The sequence below is a fragment of the Balaenoptera physalus genome (genome assembly GCF_965194825.1).
Source record: "Balaenoptera physalus genome assembly, chromosome: 18".
Taxonomy (NCBI): Eukaryota; Metazoa; Chordata; class Mammalia; order Artiodactyla; family Balaenopteridae; genus Balaenoptera; species Balaenoptera physalus.
Window position 1 is genome coordinate 78275842 of NC_138899.1, and position 27327 is coordinate 78303168.

The 27327-nt window shown below is 42.1% G+C and overlaps 1 protein-coding gene across 3 annotated transcripts in view; it reads right to left on the reverse strand.

Annotated features, from left to right (window-relative positions):
• Nucleotides 1–27327, reverse strand: part of LOC309647806 (phospholipid-transporting ATPase IB) — a 546353-nt gene that overhangs the window by 449737 nt on the left and 69289 nt on the right. For all 3 annotated transcript variants that reach the window (XM_082435527.1, XM_082435526.1, XM_082435525.1), the window contains exon 2: nt 796–940. In XM_082435527.1, coding sequence (XP_082291653.1) covers nt 796–896 — 101 coding nt within the window. In that variant the 5' untranslated portion in view covers nt 897–940. The remainder of the gene's footprint in view (nt 1–795; nt 941–27327) is intronic.

Sequence of the window (27327 nt, forward strand, 5' to 3'; positions counted from 1 at the left end):
AAGTTTAATGAAATTTGCGAACATGCTAACTCACATGCCTAAAAGATCTAGCTTTGCACAGCAGAAAGACTTTGGGTTTAGTAGTCAGGCAGGCTAGGTTCTATTTCCAGCTATGTCATTTAGTAGCTAAATGGCCATATTCAACATCCTTCTCTGTCAGTCCCCTTGTCTGAAGGTAAGACTGCCTTCTTCAAGAGGTTCTGAGGTTTTATAAAGCCAGTGTAGCTAAAGCATCCAAGAGAGTGGCCGGCAAAATGCAGACATTTAAATGTTAGCATCCATCCATCTTCCCGCTAACTCTGGACAAAGTTTCCCAGCAAATAAAGCCCTCTTAACAAATGTCCTGGGCATTGAGAGCTGAATGCGAGTTCTTGTGACCGGAGGGATTCCATTATAAAGCGCTTCTCCACATTACAGTCGGTAACTCGTTAAAGAGAGCTATCAATTAGCTTAAAACAGGAATGGGGAATTCTTGGAAGGGCACTCAGGGATGCAGAGACAAGAAACCTCATTTTTGCCAGGGACGGAAGCCTGAAAAGGTCCTCCGGGCTCACAGCCAGCCTGAGCACAGAACCAACGCAAAGGAGAGAAAGATACGAGCTATATTCCCATGACCCGATTGGAAACGCGGGTGTAGACTGCCAGGCTTGAGGGGGAGGGGAGGGGAGGGGGCTGGCGACAGCAGAGAGGGTTAGGGGGCTGGCCAGGTGCGTGGAAAAGCCCAGGAGAGGAAGCCGAGCCCCATCCCAGCTCTGAATTAACCGCTTCCTGCGACTCTCGGCTGCCGCTTCCTACCTGATCTGGTTGTCACGGAATTTGTTGAGATGCGGTTGGTTGAGGTAAATGGTGCGGGCTGGTGCGTCCAGCAGGTCCCCAACAGACGTGGCCCGGGACATCTCATCATCTGCCTTCTTGTAGCCCGAAGAAGAACGAACAGGTCCTGCGGAGGAGAGGCGCGGTCAGAAAGCAAGAACACAAAGAAATCACGCCCGGCACAGGCAGCAGCTCGGGCGGGCGGGCGGGCGGGGACCAGCTGGAAAGGATGCTCCGGGAGACGCGCCGCATCTGCACCTCGGCGGCCCCTGGAGACGCGCGCAGCTTGTCGGCTCCGCCCCATCCCGCCCCGCCCCGCCCCGCCCGCGTGGTCCCCAGCGCGGAGGAGCCTCTCCCGGGGGTGGGAACCTCGCCCCTCCCGCACCTCGCCCCTCCCCCTCCCCCCTCCCCCCTCCCCTGCCAGCCAGGCCTGGGCGCGGGGAGCGCAGGCCCCGCGGGGATGGCGAGGGGCGCCCCCCTGCAGGTAGGGCCACGTGGGCCGAGCGGACGCGGGGAGCAGAGGCCAGAGCTTCCCCTCCCCAGGCCGAGCTCCCCCTCCAGGCCCAGGGACTGAATTCCGGAGCTAGGCTTTCCCTGCTTCTTTGCGCTGAGGAACGGGAACGGAGAGACACAGCAAGGGGGTGTGCCCTGCATTCGGCCGCCAGAGAGGATGGTGGAAGACACCTCTGTGCCCCAGAATGAAATTCCAGACCCTCCGTGCAGAGGGCTGGTCCCCTGGTTTCTGGAACAAACCAGCAGCTTTTCTCCCCCGACGCGCCTGGCGACCTGAGAGCAGAATCCCGCCCATCCCCGCTCGCGGGCGCGACCTGCGCCTTCATCCAGGGCTTCTGTGGTTAAGACCCAAGCCAGTCTATCTCCTTAAGATGCGATTTCAGTCCTAGAGCCGAGCCTCTCATGGGCTAAAGTTCCCCATAACCTTCACTTGAGGAGGGGTCGGCAAGGACAACGATGACACACCCAATATGTCTGCCCAGGTGTGCACCCCTCCACATACACACACACACCACACCTCCAAATACAAGACAGGTCCCTCACTGGACGGGGCCACCCACCTAGCGATTTGACCTTGGGGGGGGCGGGGCCCTGACGTCAAGGCCCACAGAAAAATAAGTGCCCTACAGATGACAGTCTTCTCTGCTTTTCCTTAAATTGCATCTGCCCTAATACCTGCCGCACTTTCCACCTATAAAAGAAACAGGTGTTGCACGTAACTTCGGAAACGGGCATCTCACTTCAGTAAACAGCCACTTCATAGCTACAAAGCATGTTCAGAAACATTTTGAAAGAGACAGCTTTGGCTGTGGAAGTATGTCATCTTTTTTAAAGTGGTTAGAATCCTATTAGAATCCTCATCCTAAGAAGAGGACACCCAAATGTAAAACTGGGTATTGAGAGCTGCTGTGGTCTCAGTACAGGACCCGAGCCTCAGACCCTGCCCTCCAGCCCCCGCTCTCCGGGGTCCCTCTCCTCTGCCTCCGCTTATCCACAGGGGCAGCAGAGGGCAGCAGGTCCTCCGAGACTGGCTGGCCCGGGAGCCGCCAGAGTAGGCTGGTTTTAAAGCATTTGCTGATTTAAGGCCGACGTCCCACTTTGTCCTCCTCCACAGCCTTATCATCATTACCTGACACTATTTATTTATGGTCTGTCTTCCCAAGTCCAAGAGCAAAAGCTCCAGGGCAGCAGAGACATGTTCTGTTCAATGCAGTGACCTTAGCGCCCAGAACAGTGCCTGGTACACGGTGGACACTCATATTTGCTGGCTGAATAAGTCAGTTTTACTTTAGTCTTATAAAAGGTCGAGTTGAATCCTCCAGGCAGGGATGCAGTGATTTGCACTGAGGGCTCAGACCTGTGCCCCTACTGTGGGCAAAACGGTTCACTGCCAGGTGGTCTTTGCTCAGTGGCTCTCAACCCTGGCTGCACATCATCACCGAGAAAGCACTCAAAATTAACTAGTTCCTGGGCCCAACCTTGACCAATTCTGACTCTTTTCTTTTTAAAGCTCCTCGAGGGACACAAATGGGCAGTCATAACTGAGAATTCCTTGTAAGAGGCAGCCGAGAACACAAACAAAAAAGAGCTGGCTCCCACTCTCAAAAATGTTAACCAGTACAACCACGGTTACCAGTGCACCAGCATCTACGACCAAGTGACCAAGAGGGGGCTTGAAGGTGCGAATAGGGTCAGAGGTCAGCAGCCTCTCTGTGCCAAGGGTGGGGAGCTGGTCAGAACAGAGTGTGAGGGCAGACCTCGGAGTCTTAACGTCTGGGTCAGGTTTACAGTCAGAGAGGGGAGAACATCGTGGGGAAGGACAAGAAGAACTTAGACAAAGACCCAGTAGACAAAATGCACTGGGGACCAATTGGAAAAAACAAAAACCAGCACTGAGGATGCAAATTGGAAGACAGAAAGGAAGCTCAGAAAAAAATAGTCTGTGGCCAGACTGTGGATGATTTAAATGCTAGGGGAAGAAACTTGAACTTCATCCTGAAGGTCAGATGAACCACAGAAGGTTTCTAAGCAGGAGAGAAATGCACCTGGCAGTGACTTAACAAGCAAAAGCAGAAAAAGGGGAGAATTTGGAAGTAAGGCAGGAAATTAACTCTACACTCTAGAAGCAAGAGGATGAAAGCATGAATTAAATGGAGAATGGGAAAAAAGATGGACATGAGAAACATCTCAAAAGAAAATTCTGCACGACTTCTTTTGGATGAAATATATGGAGCAGAAAAAAGAAGCAGCATTGGATGATTGGGATTTGAAGAGGAGACTGGGGCCAAAAAAAAGCAACACTGACAGAAATAAGAATGGAAACAAGTTTGCCCAAACAAGAATTTCAATGTTGGATAATAAATATTAGGGTAAAAAAATTATTGACACAAACAATTAGTGATAACAGTACTAAGTGAAATATGCCCCAAGTACGTAGCATGCACCAGGCCAGCTCGTCTTTCTATACGACAGTAGGGCCAAATCTGGAATTTTATTTTAAGTAGAAATATAGTCTCCCTCACCCCACCCCCGAGACTCAGATAACTTTCTTCTGCCTCAGTGGCCTCATCTTGACCCAATCCTCCTTTGGAGAAAAACGTTAATATTTTCAAAATAACACAGTTTGTTGAAAATGTCTTGCCTAAGGAAAATACTGCACCATGTACAGCAAAGCACTTTATGACTAAGGTTTCAAATTCAGACTCATGAGGTGAATCCTGAGTTAACGCACTTTGAAAATACCACCGCACAAAATCAGAGTGTATGTTTACAACTCCCCCACGTACATAAGCCCGGTGTCAGCAGACAGAGACAAGTCAGGAAACACCTACTGAGAAAGAAGCCGAAGTAAAAGCAAAGAATAGACACAGATAAGCACAGTGCAACACAGACCGAAAAGCTGTCAGCCAAGACCACGCGGGCAGGGGTTTTGTCTATTTCTCGGCTCCACCCCCATCATCCCGAGTAATGCCCAGCACACAGGAGGCGGCCTGTAAGTACATGTCAACTGGATACACAAAGGGCTGACGTAGTGTGTGCCTTCTGAAGAGGCCCACCCCGCCCAGCCCGGAGCCAAGGACGGCTCCCTGGTCTGGTAACCTGACCCCTCTCCTCTCGGAGCCCAGCGGGCAGGTCTGTACCTTGCAATCCCCTTCATCCTTCCCACCAGGGATGGTTACTTGGTCCACGTTGGGCCACTAAGGGTCTGCCTTCTGGAAACTTTGACATGGGACCCGGGGAGATGATTCGTTTTTCTGTTAAGCTGTCTTATGCCAACTTGATTATTAGACCAGCTGAAGAACCTAGATGGGTAGAAGGAAAATTTTTCTGCCCTTTCACTTGCAAAGGAGTTTTACTCTCTCACAGAAGAAATTCTTGGGAAAGAAATATTCTAGTCTTCCTAAGTCAGAAACCTATTAAAGTGAGAAGCCTTTCGGCAGCACCTCTGTAACCAGCTCTGTGGAAGGAGTCAGACCTCGGACATTGTCTCAGAATAAAGAATTTGGCAGGTCTTAGTCCTGGCTTCCTGGGGGAGTAGCCTCTGGCCCCTTGGAATTTTCCAAGTAACAGGAGTGTCTGTGGGCCCTTCTGAGCAACCTGCGTTTATGCCAATGAGGTGACTCATAGTGGACCCTGGACAGTCTTAGAATGGGGGCTGACCTGCCAGAAAAATCATACGACTGCAGAGTTGGGGGTTGAGCCAGTTGACATCAGCCTGACCTCCTGACTGGGGGTGCAGGAGGGAGACACGGGGACTGGAGACCTATATACAGGAATCCCATAAAAATGTGGGACCCTAAGCGTCCACTGACAGATGAATGGATAAAGAAGATGTGGCACATATATACAATGGAATATTACTCAGCCATAAAAAGAAATGAAATTGAGTTATTTGTAGTGAGGTGGATGGACCTAGAGTCTGTCATACAGTGAAGTAAGTCAGAAAGAGAAAAACAAACACCGTATGCTAACAAACACCATATATATGGAATCTAAAAAAAAAAAATGGTTCTGAAAAACCTAGGGGCAGGACAGGAATAAAGACGCAGACGTAGAGAATGGACTTGAGGACACGGGAAGGGGAAGGGTAAGCTGGGACAAAGTGAGAGAGAGGCATGGACATATATACACTACCAAACGTAAAATAGATAGCTAGGGGGAAGCAGCCACATAGCACAGGGAGATCAGCTCGGTGCTTTGTGACCACCTAGAGGGGTGGGATAGGGAGGGTGGGAGGGAGATGCAAGAGGGCAGAGATATGGGGATAATATGTATACATATAGCTGATTCACTGTGTTATACAGCAGAAACTAACACACCATTGTAAAGCAATTCTACTCCAATAAAGATGTTAACAAAAAAAAAAAGGTGGCCAGAAAATTGCAGCTTATAACACATACTGAGCTAAAGAGAGGGGGAGGGGTCAGGACACACAGAAAGGAGGAGCTTTCATGGGAGGGTGGAGGAAACATCTGGAAAACAAAGGTCGCCCTGTTAGGCAGGAAAGTTTCTCAGGTAGAAAGTTCTCTCTGGTGAAAGTTCAACATGTAGACAAGTAATAACACCCATGTAATGAAACCCCAACAAAACTATGGACGCCAAAGCTCAGGTGACATGTCCTGAGGAAGCTTCCCACAGAGACCCTGCCAAACCTCGCTCTGTCTCTTTGGGCTGCTCCTGATTTGTACCCTTTCTGATAAAACTATAATCATAAGTTTGGCACTCTTTCCTGAGCGTTCTGAGTTATTCTAGTTATTACTGAAACTACAGGGTCAATGGGAACTCTGAATTTGTAGCCAGTTGCTAAGAAGTGCAGGTGGTCCGGGGACCCCAGACCTTGCAGCTGGGGTCTGAATGAGGACAGACTTACAAAGAATTGTGTCCTAAACCTGTGAAGTTTGACTAATTCTGGGTAGTTAGTATTAGAATCGCACTGCAGACATCACTGAATTCTAGGATGACGGAGTCAAAAGGGAAACTGTTAACAATCACAAAAGTGTATTAGGTCCGAGGAAAGCTGGGTGAGAAGCCAGATCTGCAGACACTTGAACCCGATTCTCCTTCCACTGGAACCAGCTGCCCTATGAGCTCAGGCCACCTGAGCCTTGATTTTTTTCATCCGCAAAACAAATCAATTACAGAAATCAAGGGTTGGCAAACTTTTTCTGCGAAGGGTCAGGTAGTAAATATTTTAGGCTTTGGGCCACATGTGGCCTCAGTCTCATTTTTTTTTTAAACACAAAAGTCTTAAATGTAAAACCCATTCCAGCCCCCAGGCCCACAGGCCAGATTTCACTGACCCCTCATTTAAACCAAGTTCTTTTACAGTTAAACTGACTATATCCCAACCCCCTCCTCAAAGGGAAATTAGACTAAATTTCCCCTTTATCAATAAGATAGGACATAAAATTCCTGGAAACATAGGTGTTTGGGCTTTTGCTACGTCAGTTAAAAGTTGGATAGGTAAAAAACAAGGTCGTACTCTAGAGCACAGGGAACTATATTCAATATCCTGTGATAAACCATAATGGAAAAGAATGTGAAAAAGAATATATATATACGTATAACTGAGTTACTTTGCTGTACAGCAGAAATTAACACACTATAAATCAACTATATTTCAATAAAGTATTTTTTAAAAAATTTTTTAAAGTTGGTTATGTCATCTTCCTAATTTTTTTATGTACTTGTAAATAAAGGTGGTTTTTTTTCGCCTCCAGAAAGATTACCAGGAAACTAGTGCAATCATCACAGAGCTTTGCAACAAGAGGTATGTGCATGTGCAGGGGTGCGTGCGCACGCGCAAACACACACACACACACACACACACACACACACTCCCCTTCCCAAAGAGTTTCAAGTTCAACTCTGGCCTCTACCCCATGTTTACAAAGATGTTTCTAATCCTTCAGGACACAGATACCGAGCAGTCCAGCAGCAAGGAAAGCACGTGGGCTGATTATCTCCCCTAATCAAATCAACATAATGAAAACACTGTACAAAAGCGAAACGTGACTCTTCTTGCCTTCACAGACACACTTTGGAGGCCTTTTCTAGACCCCCACTTTGCGCAAACCACATCTCCCCAGATACAGCATCGATGATCCGTCTTCACCGTCGGTGAATCCGATGGAATCATCATCCGTCGGTGAATTCAAAGGAAATACACGGATGGATCAGGAACTCTCATTACTGCAAGTACTGATGGGTTTCTCTTCTTTCAGGGAAAGAGGAGATGAGGAGGGAAATAAGAGGCTGTGCGCAGCTATGATTTAAAATGTTGTGGGGTGCTAACTCATCCAAAGTTACGGGGCACCTCCTAGACGGAAAGCATGCTGCCGGGTAGTGGGCAGGGAAAAGGCACACAGCTTAAGGCAGAAGCTTACATTTTAGCCGAGGCAACAGAAACAAGAGAGAACAAAAATCTGGGAATTCAGAGGACAAAGGTGACTGCCAGGCTCATAACAGGGCCAAACACCAGGGCAATTTCATTAAGGAAGAGTTTGGGGTTTCCCAGGTGGCGCAGTGGTTGAGAATCCACCTGCCAATGCAGGGGACACGGGTTCGAGCCCTGGTCCAGGAAGATCCCACACTCCGCGGAGCAACTAAGCCCGTGCGCCACAACTACTGAGCCTGTGCTCTAGAGCCCGTGAGCCACAACTACTGAGCCTATGTGCCACAACTACTGAGCCTGCACTCTGCAGCCCGTGAGCCACAACTACTGAGCCTGCACTCTGGAGCCCACGAGCCACAACTACTGAGCCCACGTGCCACAACTACTGAAGCCCGCACGCCTAGACCCCGTGCTCCGCAACAAGAGAAGCCACCACAATGAGAAGCCCGCGTACCGCAACGAAGAGTAGCCTAGAAGAATGGCTATGATTTGGATGTGCAGAGAAAGCCCAGAGCCTTCCAGGAATGGTACCATGGGAGCAGAGACACAGGCCAGTGCTGCTTTATTCACAACCTGGTCGGCTCCAGCTGGTGGGTGAAAGGTGAGCCCTAGTCTTCTGAAGGCTCGTTTCCAGTAAGTACAGTAATACAAACTGGGCTGTTCCTGGAAACCCATTTTATACCTTAGATATGTTGAAATCCATCATGTAAATTACGTGAAGACAAATGTGCTTTTAAGGAAATACGTTTAATAGACAAAACTAAAAACAAAGAAGAAAAGCTATGTTTCAAATATTCAATTCAGAGGATTTTTCTATATGGGCTGGATTGGCTAAGCCTTAAAATACAAGCCCAGTGAATTTTCTGGAGCAAGTCCCTCTGTTGCTGGGATGGATACTTCACAGACAGAGAAGTGAGAAAGTTTCAAATATGGAAAATCGTTAAAAAGGTACCACAATGCCAAGGAGACGCAGATGGAGGAACCTGGATCTCCGGCCCCTCCACCACTTCGGTGTCACCAGGTCAGCCGACTTTTTCAGGTCACAAGGTCATCATTATGATAAAAAGCGCCACTATCTTTTGTTGAGCCCTGTCTAAGCATTTTACCTGTATTAACCCTTAGAATCCCTGTAACAATCACTGGATAAGCATGCTCACCTGGTAGAAAAAAATGGGGCGAAGCGTAACTCAGCAGTGAGTTCAGCGTCTACAAGTTGAGTTTCTTTGCAGGTCGACACAGGCAGCTGCTAGGCCTTTCTCCACTTGGATAACCCTTCCCAATCCCTCAAACCTCCTCGGAAGCAGTGTCTTTCAGACCCACTCGCAGTGGGGAGCAAGGCACCTCCTACACACACCTGCGGCCCCTAGACCTCATCCAGGTCTCCCGTCAGCTCAGGGTCTACATATACACGCATTCTGCCCTGGTGTCAAGCAGACCCCTGATGCCAGGAAATTGGTTCCAGCCACAGACACGGGACAGCAGACAAAGAAGGGCCCAGCACACTTGCCCTGCTCTCATGCGGGTGAGTCACGCTTGTTGGCAGAGATGCAGGTTTCATTTCTATGCTTAGTGCATGCTGGCATGTTAGTTGGCCTAAGTAACTTTCAAAAGAAAGACTTTTACTTTCTGTTTTGAATTTTACCATCACCTTCTAAGAATAAATCAGTTTCGAGAAACAATGCTATTAAGCAGAAGTTTCAAAGTCAAAAGCCGATGATGTAAACAATCATGGGGACTTCTCTGGTGGCGCAGTGGTTAAGAATCTGTCTGCCAATGCAGGGGACACAGGTTTGAGCTCTGCCCGGAAGATCCCACATGCCATGGAGCAACTAAGCCTGTGCGCCACAACTACTGAGCCTGCGCTCTAAAGCCCGCGAGCCGCAACTACTGAGCCCGCGTGCCTAGAGCCCATGCTCCACAACAAGAGAAGCCACCGCAATGAGAGGCCCGCACACCACGACAAAGCGTAGCCCCCACTCGCTGCAACTAGAGAAAGCCTGTGCGCAGCAACGAAGACCCAACGCAGCCAAATTAATTAATTAAATTTTTTTAAAAAGCAGTATGTGCACTTGAAAAAATAAATTAAAAATAAACTTAGGGCTTCCCGGGTGGCGCAGTGGTTGAGAATCTGCCTGCCAATGCAGGGGACACGGGTTCGGGCCCTGGTCTGGGAGGATCCCACATGCCGCAGAGCGGCTGGGCCCGTGAGCCACAATTACTGAGCCTGCGCGTCTGGAGCCTGTGCTCCGCAACAAGAGAGGCCGCGATGGTGAGAGGCCCGCGCACCGCGATGAAGAGTGGCCCCCACTTGCCGCAACTAGAGGAAGCCCTCGCACAGAAACGAAGACCCAACACAGCCAAAAAATAAACAAATAAATAAATAATAATTTTTAAAAAAATAAATAAATAAATAAACTTAATCACGTTTCATAGGAGGATAGAAAGAAATAAAGCCAGCCCCCCGAAGAAGAATTCCTGGAGGGAAACGTAAGGTGGAACCACCTGAAAGGTACAGCTGATCATCAACAGAGCTTCACTCTAGGTCATGTGTCTCCTAATTCTGTACTCTCCCCGTCCCCGTCGCTGTGGGTGCACACAGCTGTCAAGCGGCCACTCCCTGAGGTTAGCACTTCAGCCTCACGGTGAATACAAAGCTGAACTCTGCGGCAGGCTCCCACACCTGATGCTGACACTATTAATGCAATGATCTCGTCACAGCTACTACACCAGATGTTACAGTGAACTCAAGCCTGTCTAATCCAAAGGCATAATCCTACCTCCAAACCTCAGAACCAATCTCTTAATCTTCCTGACCCCAAACACCGATATGCCCTCCTGCGAGGTATTAGACTTCACAAAGACACTCTAATGTTACAAGCACAACTTCTTTTTTTTTTAATTAACAATTCTATGAACTGATATGGTTATAACTGTCAAATGAAAAAGTTCCAACACCACAAGGAGACTTATTAAACATCTAAATATCAGCTACTATAATTCCTCAACGCATGCATAACGCTCTTTTTGTCAAGAGTCATTTCTCCCAAGAATTTCTCTGTATTTACTTACTCGATATGCCAACCAGGAATTCCTCTGCTCAGTCCACTGATAAGCACCAACTTTGAGTCTCAGATTCCAGGGGCATCCCTGTGTCCACTCTTCCTTAGAATTCTAAGTTAAGTCCCATATTTTCCTTGCACACAAAAACAACTTACTGGTATATTGTACTAACTGACCCAACGAACTCTTCTTTCCCTACAGTGGCGTCACGGTTCATGGTGAAAAATATTTACCAGGTTTTTAAGGTTGCCCCCAAATCTGTATCATGGTGAGGCATTGCATCATAAAAAACCCCTGTCAATTACCCAAAGAAGTAAAAACTTCCTGGCCAGAGTACTGGTAAGTATAGTTATGAATTGCCTGAAGCCCAAAGATTATTCCATGATAGCTCTCCCAAGTGCATTATAACGTGTAGTTGTAATAAGGAAGAACCTTTGGATACCGTTACAAGTTCATCACTAAAGGGATGTTGCCTGTAAGCTTAAATTACACATGACGGCCCATCTCTGGGACCCCTGCCCCCCAGGGAATGAGCATGAAGCTAAAACACCCTTGTTTGGCTCACAGGGAACATCCTGACCAGGCCCACCTGTGAATGATCGCAGGAGGGAGAAATTAACACATCCCCTCCGGAAGCTGATGGGAACCAGGAAATGTTCGACTTTACTCCCTCCCCTTTCAGTATCAAAAAAGACTGCTTTTTTTTTTTTTTTTTTTTTTAACATCTTTACTGGAGTATAATTGCTTTACAATGGTGTGTTAGCTTCTGCTGTATAACAAAGTGGATCAGCTATACATATACATATATCCCCATATCTCCTCCCTCTTGCATCTCCCTCCCACCCTCCCTATCCCACCCCTCTAGGTGGTCACAAAGCACCGAGCTGATCTCCCTGTGCTATGCGGTTGCTTCCCACTAGCTATCTATTTTACATTTGGTAGTGTATATATGTCCATGCCACTCTCTCACTTCGTCCCAGCTTAACCTTCCCCTCCCCGTGTCCTCAAGTCCATTCTCTACGTCTGCGTCTTTATTCCTGTCCTGCCCCTACGTTCTTCAGAACCTTTTTTTTTTTTTTAGATTCCATATATATGTGTTAGCATATGGTATTTGTTTTTCTCTTTCTGGCTTACTTCACTGACAGACTCTAGGTCCATCCACCTCACTACAAATAACTCAATTTCATTTCTTTTTATGGCGGAGTAATATTCCATTGTATATGTGTGCCACATCTTCTTTATCCATTCATCTGTTGATAGACACTTAGGTTGAAGAAGTCTGAATTCTGACTCAGGCAAGATGGTTCTCTGGGACCCAAGTCCACCATCCTCTCGGTCTGGCAGCTTTGCAAATAAAGTCACTCTTCCTTGCCCCGACACCTTGTCCCTCAATTTGTTTGCCTGTCAGGCAGTGAGCAGAGCAATAGGAGCTTGGACTTGGTAACACTGTAAACTTTCAACACTTTACTTTTACTGCAATCTGGGTGTGCACATAGAAACCTTTAATGCCTTTACTTTTACTGCAATCTGGGTGTGCACGTAGAAACCTTTAATGGAAGAACAATGCAGATCAGATAACAACCAGAGTCTAACACTGTGCTGTCCACCTTGGTAGCCACTGGCCACATGTGACTACTGGGCAATTGAAACATGGCTGGTCAGAAGAGAGATACACACAAGTGTAAAACACACACCAGATTTTAAAGACTTGGATTAAAAAAAAGAATGTAAGATGTCTCAGTTTTTATAATGATTATGTTGAGATTACATTTGGGATATACTGAGTCAAGTGAAGTATACTATTAAAGTACAAATATGCTCACATTTTATTTCTACTTGACAGTGCTGGGTTAGCAGTTATAATTGATAATTATCTTACCCTCTGTCTGCTTCTTACCTCTCAATATCTCCCACAGCCCTTCCCACCCTTCAGTTAAACCTGCAGCTTGTATCTAAAGAAGGAAAAGTAATTTCAATTCCAGCTTAAGGAAAATTTAATAGGGAAGATGATTTGTACCTAAAATCACATCCTAATGCTAAGTACTAACACTTCACCCAGCTCTAACTTAGCCCTCTGGCAAACTGCCTAACCAGCTGCAATTTGGGGATAAAAATGCCCATAGAGAAATTCAAGTTCATGGAAGAAAGATTTTCACTAAAATCCAAAGAGTTTCCTTGTAAGAGAACTTTAGTCCTGCCTTAGAAGTGAGCATATATTTGTTTATCCCTGTTTCTAATAAGACTAACTAGATACACCTCTACCTCAGATTAGAGGCAAGGGGAGGAAAAAAGATTGCCACAGTAAAGGCACACTAGTCACCGGTCAGAAGTGACAGCTCACCCCAAGGAAGGGCACAGAATCACACACACACACACACACACACGCTGACCAAGCACAGCAACCCCTGAGAACGTAAGTTAGAGGGAGTGCATTGTCCTAATGCCCAGACACAAAGACAGCCCTAAGGAAGCACAAAGTAGCCACTCATGCTCACAATTACCATTGTGTCATTAGGAAAAGTTTGAATAACACTTTCCTAGGGGCCCTGATGCTTTCTGCAAAATAGTTTTTAATTCAAAAGTTGCCTATTATGTTTTGGTAAATTAACAGTTAATGTATCAGAGCTACATTTTTAAGCAACCTTAAATTCTTAATTTAGTATCTATTGATCAAGCTAACAAAGATCTTTGCTGTTTTAAATATTTGAGATCTTTCTGAAAATATAAGATGTATAAGACAACATACAGTAGTGTATCTTAAAGACATCTGTGCCTATAAATAATGCTTTTATAGCAAGTGCATTACTTCCACACACTTAATACAAACTTAAATAGGATATCAATCTTTAATAGCGCATTTTTCAAGCATACTATATTGATATTTGATTTACACAAAACTATCATAACCAAGTGGACCTAAAAACCAGTCCTAAGTTTATAAAGAGAGAAAAAGCCCCGAAACAGAATTGAATTATTTTAGTGAAGAAAAAAAAAAAAATCAGGATGATGTTCTATGTCACCTGAAGAACGTAACATCCTCTTGCTGTACTTTTAGCCCTTGATGGTGGGAGATGCCAGCAGTCACGTACTTTTCCTCTCCCCATGTGACAGCTGTCTCTTGTGTGACTAACATTTGAGCTAGGTTGCAAACTTCCACTAAGTTCTCCAATTAAAACTCATGGACTTCCTCAAGTTCATGAAGATGTATTTGCTTACAGAAAAGGATCTCTCTTCCCCTTCTCTCCCCCTTGCAAACTCTACATTGAGATTTTGAAAACTGAACCCAGCATGACACCTGAGTTTTTGGTATGGGGTGACTTTCCACGGTTGTAATAACAACCCAAGTTAGAGGATATTTAATCAGCTGGCTCCCTCAGACCATGCCACAGCAAGCCCAGAAAGTCTAAGCTAACTAAGAAGACAAAAAAAAAAAAGCACACATCAATAACCAAGGAAATATAAAGTAAAATGAGATTATCCTATCTCACAAACTGACAGTTTAAAATACACCAGTTGAGATCTGTTTCTGACCGTGAGGTTTATAAGGAGGTCCAAATAAGTGTCCTTTCACTGTAACAATTAGAAAACTGGAATCTAGGAAACTACTTTTTTCTGATATCAAACAACAGGCAGTGCAGGAAAGTAACCTGAGAGAAGAGAAACAAACAAGGTGAGCCCAATGATCATACCTTTCTACTTGAAAACAATTTCTGGGCAGAAGTGCAATGAAGGGGGAACCCAAACAAAAGCCTGGCAGTCTCACCAAACTGAGGAGACAGAGATCTCAGGGTGATGAGGCCAAAATGCTGAGAATTTGCAGAGCAGAGAACTGAGGAGGGTGGGACTATGCAAAACAGACCCTCTAGAAATTTGCATAGGGTCACCTCGACTCTTTGGCTAAATTCCAATTTGCACATATGCATGGCAAAATTCATCAGGGGAAGAATAATGACCAAGGAACTGCCAGAGGAACGATTTCCAGAGTTCACACAAAGCCAGGAAATTGTTAGAGTTCCTATGAGCCAGAGTTGAGAGACCTTGTTGAATACATCGGGAATCATGCCTTACCTGTGGAGCTAAAATAGATCCATAAAAACTTAAAAACTAGCCTCAATAAGATCAAACTAATCTACAAGTAACTAAGTGGGAACAAAGTCCAAAACTCCTGATAGGAATTAGCAAAAACCCAGCACTCAGTTCACATGGCATTCAATCAAAATTACTAGACATGCAAATAAACAAAAAACCCATATGAAATGGATGATTCAGAAGAAAACCCAGCAACGGGAACAGACTCATAAGTGAAATATGTAGGATTACCAGCCAAAGATGTTAAAATAACTGATATAAGCAGATTCAGTATGTCCAAGAACTTAGAGGGAAAACTATAGTAAGGAAGAAATGGGAGATACACAGAAGAAACAAATGGAACTTCTAAAGATGAAAACTAGAATATCTGAAATGAAAATGATTCTAGGTGGGATTAAAAGCAGATCAGGCACCGCAAAGGAAAGGGTTCGTGAATTTGAAGACACAGCAACAGAACTATCCAGACAGAAGCAATGGGAAAATACAGAGCATCAGTGACCTGAGACCATATCAAAGTATAAATAGTTGGAGTCCCAGGGGCAAAAAGGGGTGAGGAGGGAAAGGACAGAAATATTTGAAGATACAGTGTGGAAAAGTATTTCCAGATTTGATGAAAGCTATAATCCCAAAGGTTCAGAAGCTCAATGAACACCAAGCAGAATAAACAAACAAAAACACATCAAGGCACAACATATTCAGATGACAAAACCTGGAATAAAGAAAAGTATCTGACCAGAAGCAAGAGAAGACATATTACATATTAATAAACAAAGATAAGAAATATTTCAGACTTCTCATTAGAAGCTTTGCAAATCTGAAGAAAATGGAACAACATCTTTAGAGTTTTTTCCAACTGTTAATTTAGAATTGTATACCAAGCAATAATATCTTGCAAAAATGAAGGTGAAATAAAGACTTTTTTCAGGCCAGCAAAAGCTGACAGAATTGATGTACTACCAGAAAAGTTAAAGGAAGTTTTTTAGGCTGAAGGAAAAGAATACAGATAGAAACTTAGATTACACACACACACAAAAAACAAGGGATGCCTAAAATTGGAAATATGTAGGTAAATGAGATATTTCCTTTACAAATTTTTAAAAAATTATTTAATAGATAATATAATAGTGTGTTGTGGGAATTATACTTAGAACTAAAATGGATAGTGCAAAGGATAGAATAGGAGTGAATAAAAGATATAATATTAAGGTTCTTACATTAGGATAGAAGGGGAGTGAATAAATGATACCGTATTAAGATCCTTACATTAAAATACTATATTGTTATTTGATGGTAGAAAGTGACAAAAGATGCCTACAGGAAATCCTGGAACAACCACTAAAAATATTAAACAAGGAGCTACAGTTAATAAGCCCAGAGTAGAGATAAAATACCTAAAATACACAATTAATATTTTTTTTAAAAGGCAGTAGGAAAGTAAGGAACAAAGAAGGGACTGGACAAGTAGAAAACAAATAAAGATGATCAATTTAAATCCAACCACACTGATAACTATGTTAATTATAAATAGTCCAAGTACTCTAATGCATTCAACTGTCAGACTGAATTAAAAAGCAAGCTCCAACTATAGTCAGCCTTCAAGAAATTCACCTTAAATATAGATAGGTTAAAAGGGAGAAGATGCCACGCAGAACACCAAAAGAAACCTGGAGTATAACAGCACGAGACAAAGGAGATTTCACAGCAATATTACCAGGGTTAAAAGGCATCTTTCATAATTGTAAAGGACTCAATTCACCAAGAAGACTTAATACTAAACATTTATACCTCTACTCACAGATACATGAAGGAAAACAGATCTGTACGTCGAAATAGACAAAGCCACAACTATACTTGCAGACTTCAATGCTTCTCTCTCAGTAGTTGGTACAACAAGGAGAAAGAAAAATCAACAGTGAAACAAGCAACTATATAGCAATTTGAACATCATTATAAGGCAACTTGACACAGCTGGCTCTTCGAGAACTCTCCACCCAACAAAAGAACACTCCACGCAACAAAAGAACACATGGTGGGCCATTCAACAAGATAAACCACAGTTTGTACTCTACTAGTCTCAACTCATTTAAAAGGACTGAAATTATGTAAAACGTGTTCTCTGACCACAATTGGAAATCAATAATGAAAAGCTCTTTGGAAAATTTTGAAATATTTGAAAATTAAACACACTTCTAAACTGTAGGGTAAAAGAAGAAATTAAAAGGAAAATTAGGAAGTATTTCAAACTGAATAAAGATAAAGTAACGCTCTAGTTTGGGGCAGGGGGTGGGCAAGGCAGCAGTCTGAGAAGAAGACACAAAAATAGTCAAAACAAATCCTGCCCTCATTTATGTCAGGGCTGTGTAGGTAAAACGTAAGTGAGATACACGGAAATACACTGTGTTGTGTTACAAGCGCCACAAGAGTTATGAAGAGTGCCTTCAGAAAAGGCAAAGCTTGTCCTTCTGTGAGTGGGTCATGGTCATGAGGGGAGGATGGCAGGCGGGGACACGAGCACAAGGGAGGGAAGGGACAGAGGAGGCAGTGCTGCGAGGAGAAGGGAAGGGAAACCAAGTACCAGGAATACCATCAGGACATTGGAGCACGTAGTGTGCTTTATATTCACATTCTCTTTTGTTTACAGTAATTCCAGGAGGTTGGCATTAACTTCACTCCATAGGCAGGAATCTTACAAGTTGGTTAACTTGTGCAAGTTCACGATAATTGCTGCAGTGGGCGGAAGGTCAGAATCCAAGCTCCTCGTCACCGCCAGCTCGCCCTAACCCTAAGCGAACAGTCGTCATTGGGTTCTCATCCCCAGGCTGCCCACATCCACAACCTTGTCCCATCAAGTTCACTCCATCTCCCAGTAACCCACCAGGCATCCTCATGCTTTGGCTTCAACTCTGCCCAAAAGCTTCTCCCCACACCCAGCCATTCTCTACGTGAATCTTACTCATTACATGTGACCAAGGAGTCCTCCCCTAGAACCTTTCCTGCGGCCCCTTTAGAATTTACATTCTCTCTCTTATATGGTCTCTACTGAATAAGCACAGTAAGAGTTTATACCAGTACGTGAAGATGTACATTTCAGCTAAAAATTTTTTTTTGAAAATCAATACCGAAGTCAGCATGCATCAATTCAGTCGATGAAACCAGCGCCCACTTTGTACCCAGAACGGCACTTAAGGCAGAGGTGAATGAGACAGTCCCTGCCCTTCACAGATCCGGAAAAAACACTACGTCCCTGTAAATCAACAGGGCAGTTCTCAGAGAGGGGAAAGCAAAGGCAGGAATGACACCGCAGCTCGGGGCGTGAACAGTGGGTGCGACACCATGAACTACAAGGGAAAGGAAGATGTTTGGGTGTCAGTGGTTGAAGGGGATGCAGAGGGAGGAAAGGATGGATGAGACGAGAGGGGTTTTGCTGGGTTTAAGACATTTCAAGTTTGCGGTGGCTGTGAACGCTTCAAGGGGAAACGCTCAGTATACATTTGGGCATTTGTACATAGAGGTTGAAGCCAGGTCTGGCTGGAGATTAAGGAACTATCAGCATGAAAAGGGTGGATGAGATTGTCTCAGGAGAGCATGCTCACTGAGAAAATCCAGACTGGCATCGGCTATGTGTTGCACTATGGCTTAGAGACAAAATAAGCTTTAAAAGCTGTCCTTTCAAAAGAAGACCAGTCTAAAATAAATGAGCTAAGCTTTTATCTTCAGAAACTAGAAAAAGAGCAAATTAAACACAAAGGAAAGGAGAGAAATGAAGAGGGAAGAGAGAAAAGAAACTAAAGAAATAGAAAATATACATATTACAAATCTTAGTCTCTGCTATAGTTTATCTGACAATTTGAGTACAGAATTTTTTTAAATGCCTAAAAAGAAACAAAAAAATTCTTTAAACAGGCATTTTTTTCTGAGAACTAAGTCTTTTTATATACCTGAGCATAACAAAAGTAAAATTAAAATGGCCTAGGGACTTCCCTGGTGGTCCAGTGGTTAAGGCTTCGCCTTCCAATGCAGGGGGTGCAGGTTCAATCCCTGGTCGGGGAGCTAAGATCCCACATGCCTCATGGCCAAAACACCAAAACATAAAACAGAGGCAATAGTGTAACAAATTCAGTAAAGACTTTAAAAATGGTCCACATAAAAAAAAACTGTAAAAAAAATAAAGTTTAAAAAAAAATTAAAGTGGCCTAAAAAAATAAAAGCTTCCCCTAGCCGTACCTTCAAATTTTCACTATACTAGGTAATTCGTTTGACAATAGACTAAGAGGAGAAATACAGCCTCCACAAAGGCATTGGTGCAACTGCAAGGTGGCTTCCCCGCAAGACCCCATTAAAGAAAGAACTCCACCAGTAGAGAAAGCTTGGAAACAATGTTAATAGAACATGTACAGTAACCTCAAATTTTACCAGCTAATTAAGTTGCACAATGGGGGCTACTTTCAACTATCATGATGTACTCTGACATGTAAGACCACACTGCTACTTCTTTCAGCTGTTGGGTTGTCACATTAGGAAAATGATATAATAAAAGTTTATAACATCACACCTGTCAGAATGGCTGTCACCAAAAAGACAACAGGTAACAAGTGTTAGCAAGGATGTAGAGAAAAGGGAACCCTCGTATACTGTTGATGAGAATGTGAAATGATGCAGCCACTGTGGAGAACAGTACAGACGTTCCTTAAAAAAAATTTGGAAATAGAGCTACCATATGATCTAACAATTCCACTTCTGGGTTTTTTTCTCCCCCCCACCAAAGAAAACAAAAAACACTAACTTGAAGAGATACATGCACCCCCATGTTCATTGCAGCATTATTTACAATTGCCAAGATATGGAAACAACCTAAGTGCCCACCAACAGATGAACGGATAATGATGTGGCATATATACATGATGGAACATTACTCAGCCATAAAAAAGAATGAAATCTTGCCATTTGTGCCAACAGGGATGGACCTAGAAGGTATTATGCTAAGTGAAATAAGTCAGGCAGAGAAAGACAAATATGGATGATTTCATTTATATGTGGATTCTAAAAAAGCAAATGAACAAACATGAAACAGAAACAGAGTCACAGATACAGAGAACAAACATCTGGTTGCCAGAGGGGAGCTGGGTAGAAGGAGGGAAATAGGTGAGGGAGATTAAAAGGTACAAACTTATAGTTACAAAGTAAGTGACTCACAGGGATGAAATGTACAGCATGGAGAATATAGTCAATATTATAATAACTTTGTGCAGTGACAGATGGTAACTAGATTTATCACAGTGAGCATTTTGAAATGTATACAGAAATCGACACACTATGTTGTACACCTGAAACTAACAATGTTGTAGGTCAATTATACTTCAATTTTTTAAAAAAGAGGGAAAAAAAAGCTTACAATTGAAAGCTCACAAAGGAAAGGCAAGGGGCAAACCAGAGAAGATCTGACCAACAGTATAATGAGAGACAGGACAAAGGTTCCAAGTCCAAGTCGAACATCTATCTGCTCTCAAATTATTACCCCCTTGCAGTAGCAAACAGAACATATCCTCTTTTAACATTAAGCAAAAACAAAGTTTTAAAAAAAATTCGTGAAGCATCATGGTGGTGTGAGTCGTTCCTTTTTTCTCTCCCCTTTGATTTACAACTAACCAGGCACCCATAACTGGGGGAAAAAAGCACCTCTGCACGGCAGACCAGGACATCAAGATGCACCCATCTGTGCAACTGAAAGTGGGCGGACTGCACCGCGGAGGAGACTGCAGAGCGAGGGAACTGGCCATGGGGCCAGCAGTGGCAAAGGAGACAGTGGTCCATCTGGCAGCAAACGAGCGCAACCTTTCTGGCAGAGATGTTGCAGGGTGAAGGCGGTGAGTGGGGATCTGCCAGGACCAGCTGCTCTCTCAGGAGAGACCAAGGGATCAGGGGAGGGAAAGGACAGGGAGGTGGCTGGACAAAGAAAACTGGAGGGAAGCGTCTCCTGTTCGTCCCAGGAGGCAAGAGCACCACCCCCAGACCTCTGGGATCCCCCCGCCACTCGAGGACCCCCTTACTGGGTGTGGGCACACCCAGATGCCGGGTACACACCTCACCCCACTTGGCCGCCACCCTTTGCTTTCTGTTTTTGTTTTTAACGTGCCCACTCCCAACCTTAGCGGGGAGTTAGCTCAGAGAAGAGAAACCAGAAACTTGTGCCATAACACCACCCCATGGAAAACAAAAAGACTCTTAACTAGCGACCTGCTGAACTGTTAGAACCAAAGTAAGCAAAGAATAGACTAAATAAGGAGGGTGCACATGACTTCAAATGTGTCAGCACAGGTACTTTTCATCAGACACCACGAAAAATCATGGTAATATGGTGTAACAAAAAGAAAATGACAATTTTCCAGCAACTGAACCCAAAGACATGGAATACTGCAATGTAACTGATAAAGAATTCACAATAGCTGTTATGAAGAAATCCAATGAGCTACAGAAAAACTCCGACAGGCAGTTCAATGAGCTCAAGAATAAAATTAACCAACAGAAGGAGTACTTTACCAAGGAGACTGAAATTCTAAAAAAGAACCCAAAAAAGTCTGGAGCGGAAAAACTCAATAAATGAGATGAAGAATGCATTTGAATACATTGGAAATAGAGCAGATCAGACAGAAGAGAGAGAGACTATGTGAGCTTGATGACAGAAAAACAGAAATGATTCAGGTGGAACGGGACAGAGAACTAAGATTTTTTTTTTTTTTAAGTGAAGAAACCTACAGGAGCTATCAGACTCCATTAGAAAAGCCAACGTAAGAATAATCGATATTCCAGGAGGAGCAAAGAGGGAGAAGTAGCAGAGTGTACTTAAGGAAATAATAGCTAAGAACTTCCCAAACCTAGAGAAGGTTCTGGACATGCAAGTCCACAAAGCTAACAGGACACCTTATCATCTTAATGCAAAAAAAGGTTCTCCAAAGGACATATTAAAAATGTCAAAAGTCAATGATAAAGGATTTTAAAGGCAGCCAGGGGATAAAAGGCAAGAACCTACAAATACCCCCACTACTGGGCTATTGTTTATCAGCAGATTTCTCAGCAGAACCTCTACAGGCCAGGAGAGAGTAGAATGACATATTCAAAATATTGAAAAACAAAGACTGTCAGCCAACAATACTCTGTCCTGCAAAGTTCTCCTTCAATATGAAGGAGAAATAAAGACTTTCCGAGATAAACAAAAGCTGAGGGAGTTCACCATCACTAGACCTGCCTTGCAAGAAATGCTGAATGGGGCTCTTTAAGCTGAAACAATAGGAAAGTACACAAAACTCTGATTAAGATGAAAAATAATCAGAATTAGAATACTCTAACTTTTTAGAATAGTATATTAAACTCTTAATTATAGCATAAAGAGTAAAGGAAAAGAGCATTAAAAATAACTATAGCTACTACAACTTGGTAATGAAGTCACAGCATAAAGAGATAATTTGTTTCATCAAAAATATAAAAGGGGAAGAGTAAAAGGATGGAACCTTCATAGGCAAATGAAGATTAACTGCTATCAGCAGAAAAAGGACTATTTTATCTATGAGATGTTTTATGTAAAACTCATGGCAACTACAAAGCAAAAATCTAAAGCAGAGACTTAAAACATAAAAAAGAGGAGATTGAGCAAATCACCTTGAAAAACTACCAACTTACAAAAGGTAGACAGAAACAGAAGGAAAAAAAAATGGAAAGACAAAATAACCAAAACACAAAAGATAAAATGGCAGTAAAATCCTTATATATCAATAATCATCCTAAATGTAAAGGAGGAAGGAAGGAAGGAAGGAAGGATGGAAGGAAGGAAGGAAGGAAGAAAGGCGCAGAGTGGCTGGATGGATTAAAAAAAAAAACCCAACTATATGCTGCCGACAGGAGACCCATTTCAGCTCTAAAGACACAAATAGGCTCAGAGTGAAGGGATGAAAAATTATATTACAAGCAAACAGAAACCAAAAGGAGGCAGGTGTAGCCATACTTGTATGAGATAAAATAGACTTCAAGCCAAAAAGGATAAAAGAGACAATGAAGGTCATTATGTAATGGTAAAGGGGTCAGTACATCAAGAAGATGTGACAATTTTAAATAGATATGCTCCTAACACCCAAGCACTGAAATACATTAAGCGATACAGATCTTAAGGGAGAAATAAGACACCAATACAGTGATTGTAGGGGACTTCAATACCCCACTAACAGCAATGGATAGATCATCCAGACAGAAAAACCAACAAGGAAATGTTGCGATTGAACTACACTTTAGAGCAAATGAACTTAACAGACATAGTGAACATTCCATCAAACAGCAGCAGAATGTACATTCTTCTCAAGTGCATGTGGGTCATTCTCCAGGATAGACCACAGGATGGACACAAAACAAATCTTAGCAAATTTTAAAATACTGGAATTATACCAACTATTTGATCACAATGGAATGAAACTAGAAATCAACAGGAAAAGATCTGCAAATATATGGAAACTAAACAACATACTTCAAAACAACCATCGGGTCAAAAAAGAAATCAAAAAGCAAATTAGAAATTAGCTTGAGACAAATGAAAATGAAAACACAACATATATATTGCGGGATGCAGCAAAAGCAGTTCTGAGAGTGAAGTTTAGAGAAATAAACACATATATTAAGAAATTAGAAAGATCTCAAAAAGTCTAACTTTACAGATGAAGGATTTTGAAAAAGAACAAATTAAGGTCAAAGTCTGCAGAAGAAAGGAAATAAGTACCAGAGTGAAAATAAATGAAAGAGACCATAAAAACAATGGAAAGTATCAACAAAATTAAGAGCTGTTCTTTGAAAAGAAGCAAAATTGGCAGAACTTTAGCTAAACTAAGAAGAGAGAAGATTCAAATGAAATTAGAAAGAGGAGACCTTACAACTGATACTACAGAAATATAGAATCATAAGAGACTGCTATGAACAATTATATGCCAACAAAATACATAACCTAGAAGAAACTGATACCTTTCTAGAAACACAACCTACCAACACTGAATCAGAAATAGAAAATCTGAACAGACCAATAACTAGTAAAGAAATTGAGCCAGTAATCAGAAAACTCCTAACACATAAAACCCCAGGACAGATGGCCTCACTGGAGAATCCTACCAAACATTTAAAGAATAATTAACATTAACCCTCCTCAAACTCTTCCAAAATACTGAGGAAGGGAAACACTTCCAAACTCATTCTATGAGGTCAGCATTACTTTGATACCAAAACCAGATAAGGATACCACAAGAAAAGTGAACTATAGACCAATATTCCTGATGAATATAGATGGAAAAATTCTTAACAAAATATTAGCAAACTGAATTCAAAAGCACATTAAAAGAATGATATACCATGGCCAAGCGGGACTTATCCCTGGTATGCAAGGATGGTTCAACATAAGCAAATTGATAAACGGCATACATCACATCAATAAAATGAAAGGTAAGTCACATGATCATCTCAGACGCATATAAAGCATATGACAAAACACAACATCCTTTCATGATAAAAACGCTTAAAAGACTTGGTACAGAAGGAACACACCTCAACATAATAAGGGCCACATATGACAAATCCACAGCTAACATTATACTCGATGGAGGGAAATTAAAAGCATTTCCTCTAAGATCAGGAACAAGGCAAGGATGCCCACTCTCACCACTCCTATTCAATATAATACTAGAAGCCTTAGCCAGAGCAATTAAGCAAGACAAAGAAAAAAAGGGCATCCAAATCAAAAAGAATTAAAATTGTTATTTGCTGAGGATATGGTCCTATGTATAGAAAATCCCAAAGAATCAGTCAAAAACCTGTTGGAATTAATCAATGATTTCAGTAAAGTGGCAGGATATAAAAATCGACATACAGAAATCAATTATATTCCTTTACACTAATGATGAAGCATCTGAAAAGGAAATGAATAAAACCATCCCATTCACAACAGCAAAAACAGGAAGATACTTAGTAATAAGCTTAACCAAAAAGTGGAAGATCTGTACAACAAAAACTGTAAAACCTTGCTGAAAGAAATCAAAGGCAACACAAACAAATGGAAAGACAACTCTTTATGGATCAGAAGAATTAATTTGTTAAAATGGCCATACTACCCCATAGCCATCTACAAATTCAACACAATCCCCATCAAACTACTAAAGGCATTCTTCACAGAAATAGAAGAAACAATCCTGAAATTTGTGTGGAACCACAAAAGACCCTGAATAGCCAAAGCAGTCCTAAGAAAAAAAAATCTAGGAGGTATCACACTTCTGGATTTGAAATTACACTACAAAGCCATAGTAATAAACACAGTATGGTACTGGCACAAAAAATAGACATACTTACCAATGGAACAGAATAGAGAGCCCAGAATTAAATCATGGCATATACAGCCAACTAATATTCAACAAGGGAGCCAAGAATACCCAATGGGAAAAGGATTCTCTTCAACAAATGGTGCTGGGAAAAGTAGAGTAACACGTGCAGAGCAATGAAACTGGACCCCTATCTCACACTACTCACAAAAGTTAACTCAAAATGGATTAAAGACTTAAACAGAAGACCTCATACTATAAAACTCCTAGAAGAAAACACAGGGAAGAAGCTTGACATTGGTCTTGGCAATATTTTGGAGGCAGGATTCCAATGCACAAAAGGAAAAAAAACAAATTGGACTATATCAAACTCAAAAGCTTCTGCACAGCAAGAGAAACAATAAAATGAAAACCCAACCTGCAGAATGGGAGAAAAAAATTCCAAACCACTTATCAGATAAAGGGTTAATATCAAAATATATCCAGAGAATACCATAATTCAAAAAGATACTTGCACCCTTTTGTTCACAGCAGCACTATTTACAACAGCCAGGACATGGAAGCAACCTAAATGTCCATCAACACAGGAATGGATAAAGAAGATGTGGTACATATATACAATGGAATATTACTCAGCCATAAAAAAGAATGAAGTAATGCCATTTGCAGCAACATGGATGGACCTAGAGATTATCATACTAAGTGAAGTGAGTCAGACAGAGAAAGACAAATATATGATATCACTTATATGATTATATATGATTAATCATATAACATAGATTATATGTGGAATCTAATTTTTTAAATTATATAAATGAACTTACTTGCAAAACAGAAACAGACTCACAGATTTCGAAAACAAACTTATGGTTACCAAAGAGGAAATGTGGGGGAGGAATAAGGTAGAAGCTTGGGATTAACATACACACACTATTATATATAAGATAGATAAGCAATAAGGACCTAGAGTATAGCACAGCAAACTCTATTCAATATTCCGTAATAATCTATATAGGAAAGAATCTGAAAAAGAATGAATATATGTATATATATAATCACTTTGCTGTACACCTGAAACTAATACATTGTAAATCAAACATACTCAAATAAGATTTTTAAAATAAATAAAATTATATATTTATATATATACATACATACACGTGTATATATATTTATATGTGTGTGTGTGTGTGTAAATATATATATATAAAGAACTCAGTCAACTCAATTAAAAAAACCCAAACAATCCAATTTTAAAATGGGCAGAACTAAACAGAAATTTCTCCAAAGACATCAAAACAGCTAACAGATACATGAAAAGATGCTCAATATCACATATCAGGGATTGCATATCAAAACCACAATGAGTTATCACCTCACATCTGTTAGAATGGCCATCATCAAAAAGACAAACAGTAACAAGTGCTGGCGAGGAAGTGGTAAAAAGGGAACCCTTATACGTACATTGTTGGTGAGAATGTAAACTGGGCCAACCACTACGGAGTACGGAGTTTCCTCAAAAAAATTAAAAATAGGACTACCATATGATCCAGCAATTCCACTTCTGGGTATTTATCCAAAGGAAATAAAAACAGGATTTTGATGAGATATGAGCACTCCCATGTTTATCACAGTATTATTCACAGTAGCTAAGATATGAAAACAACCCAAATGCCCATCAGTGAATGAATGGATAAAAAAGATGTGGTACCCGTACAAAAGGGAATATTATTCAGCCATAAGACGTCCTCCCATTTTCAACAACATGGATAGACCTTGAGCACAGTATGCTAAGCAAGATGTCAGAGAAAGACAAGCACTGTACGATATGTATGATATCACTTGTAAGTGGAATCTAAAAAAGCTAAACTTGTAAAAATAAATAAAATGGTGGTTAACAGAGGAAAGAGGTGGATAAGATTGATGGTGTTTAAGTGTACAAACTTGTAACTAGTAGCAAATAAGCCCTGGAGATCTAATACACAGTATAATGAATACAGACAATATTATTGTACTATACATAATGGGATAAATATCGCTACACTGGCAATCATATTACAATACATAATGTATCAAAGTCACATACTGTACACCTCAAACTTACACAATGTTACACAAATA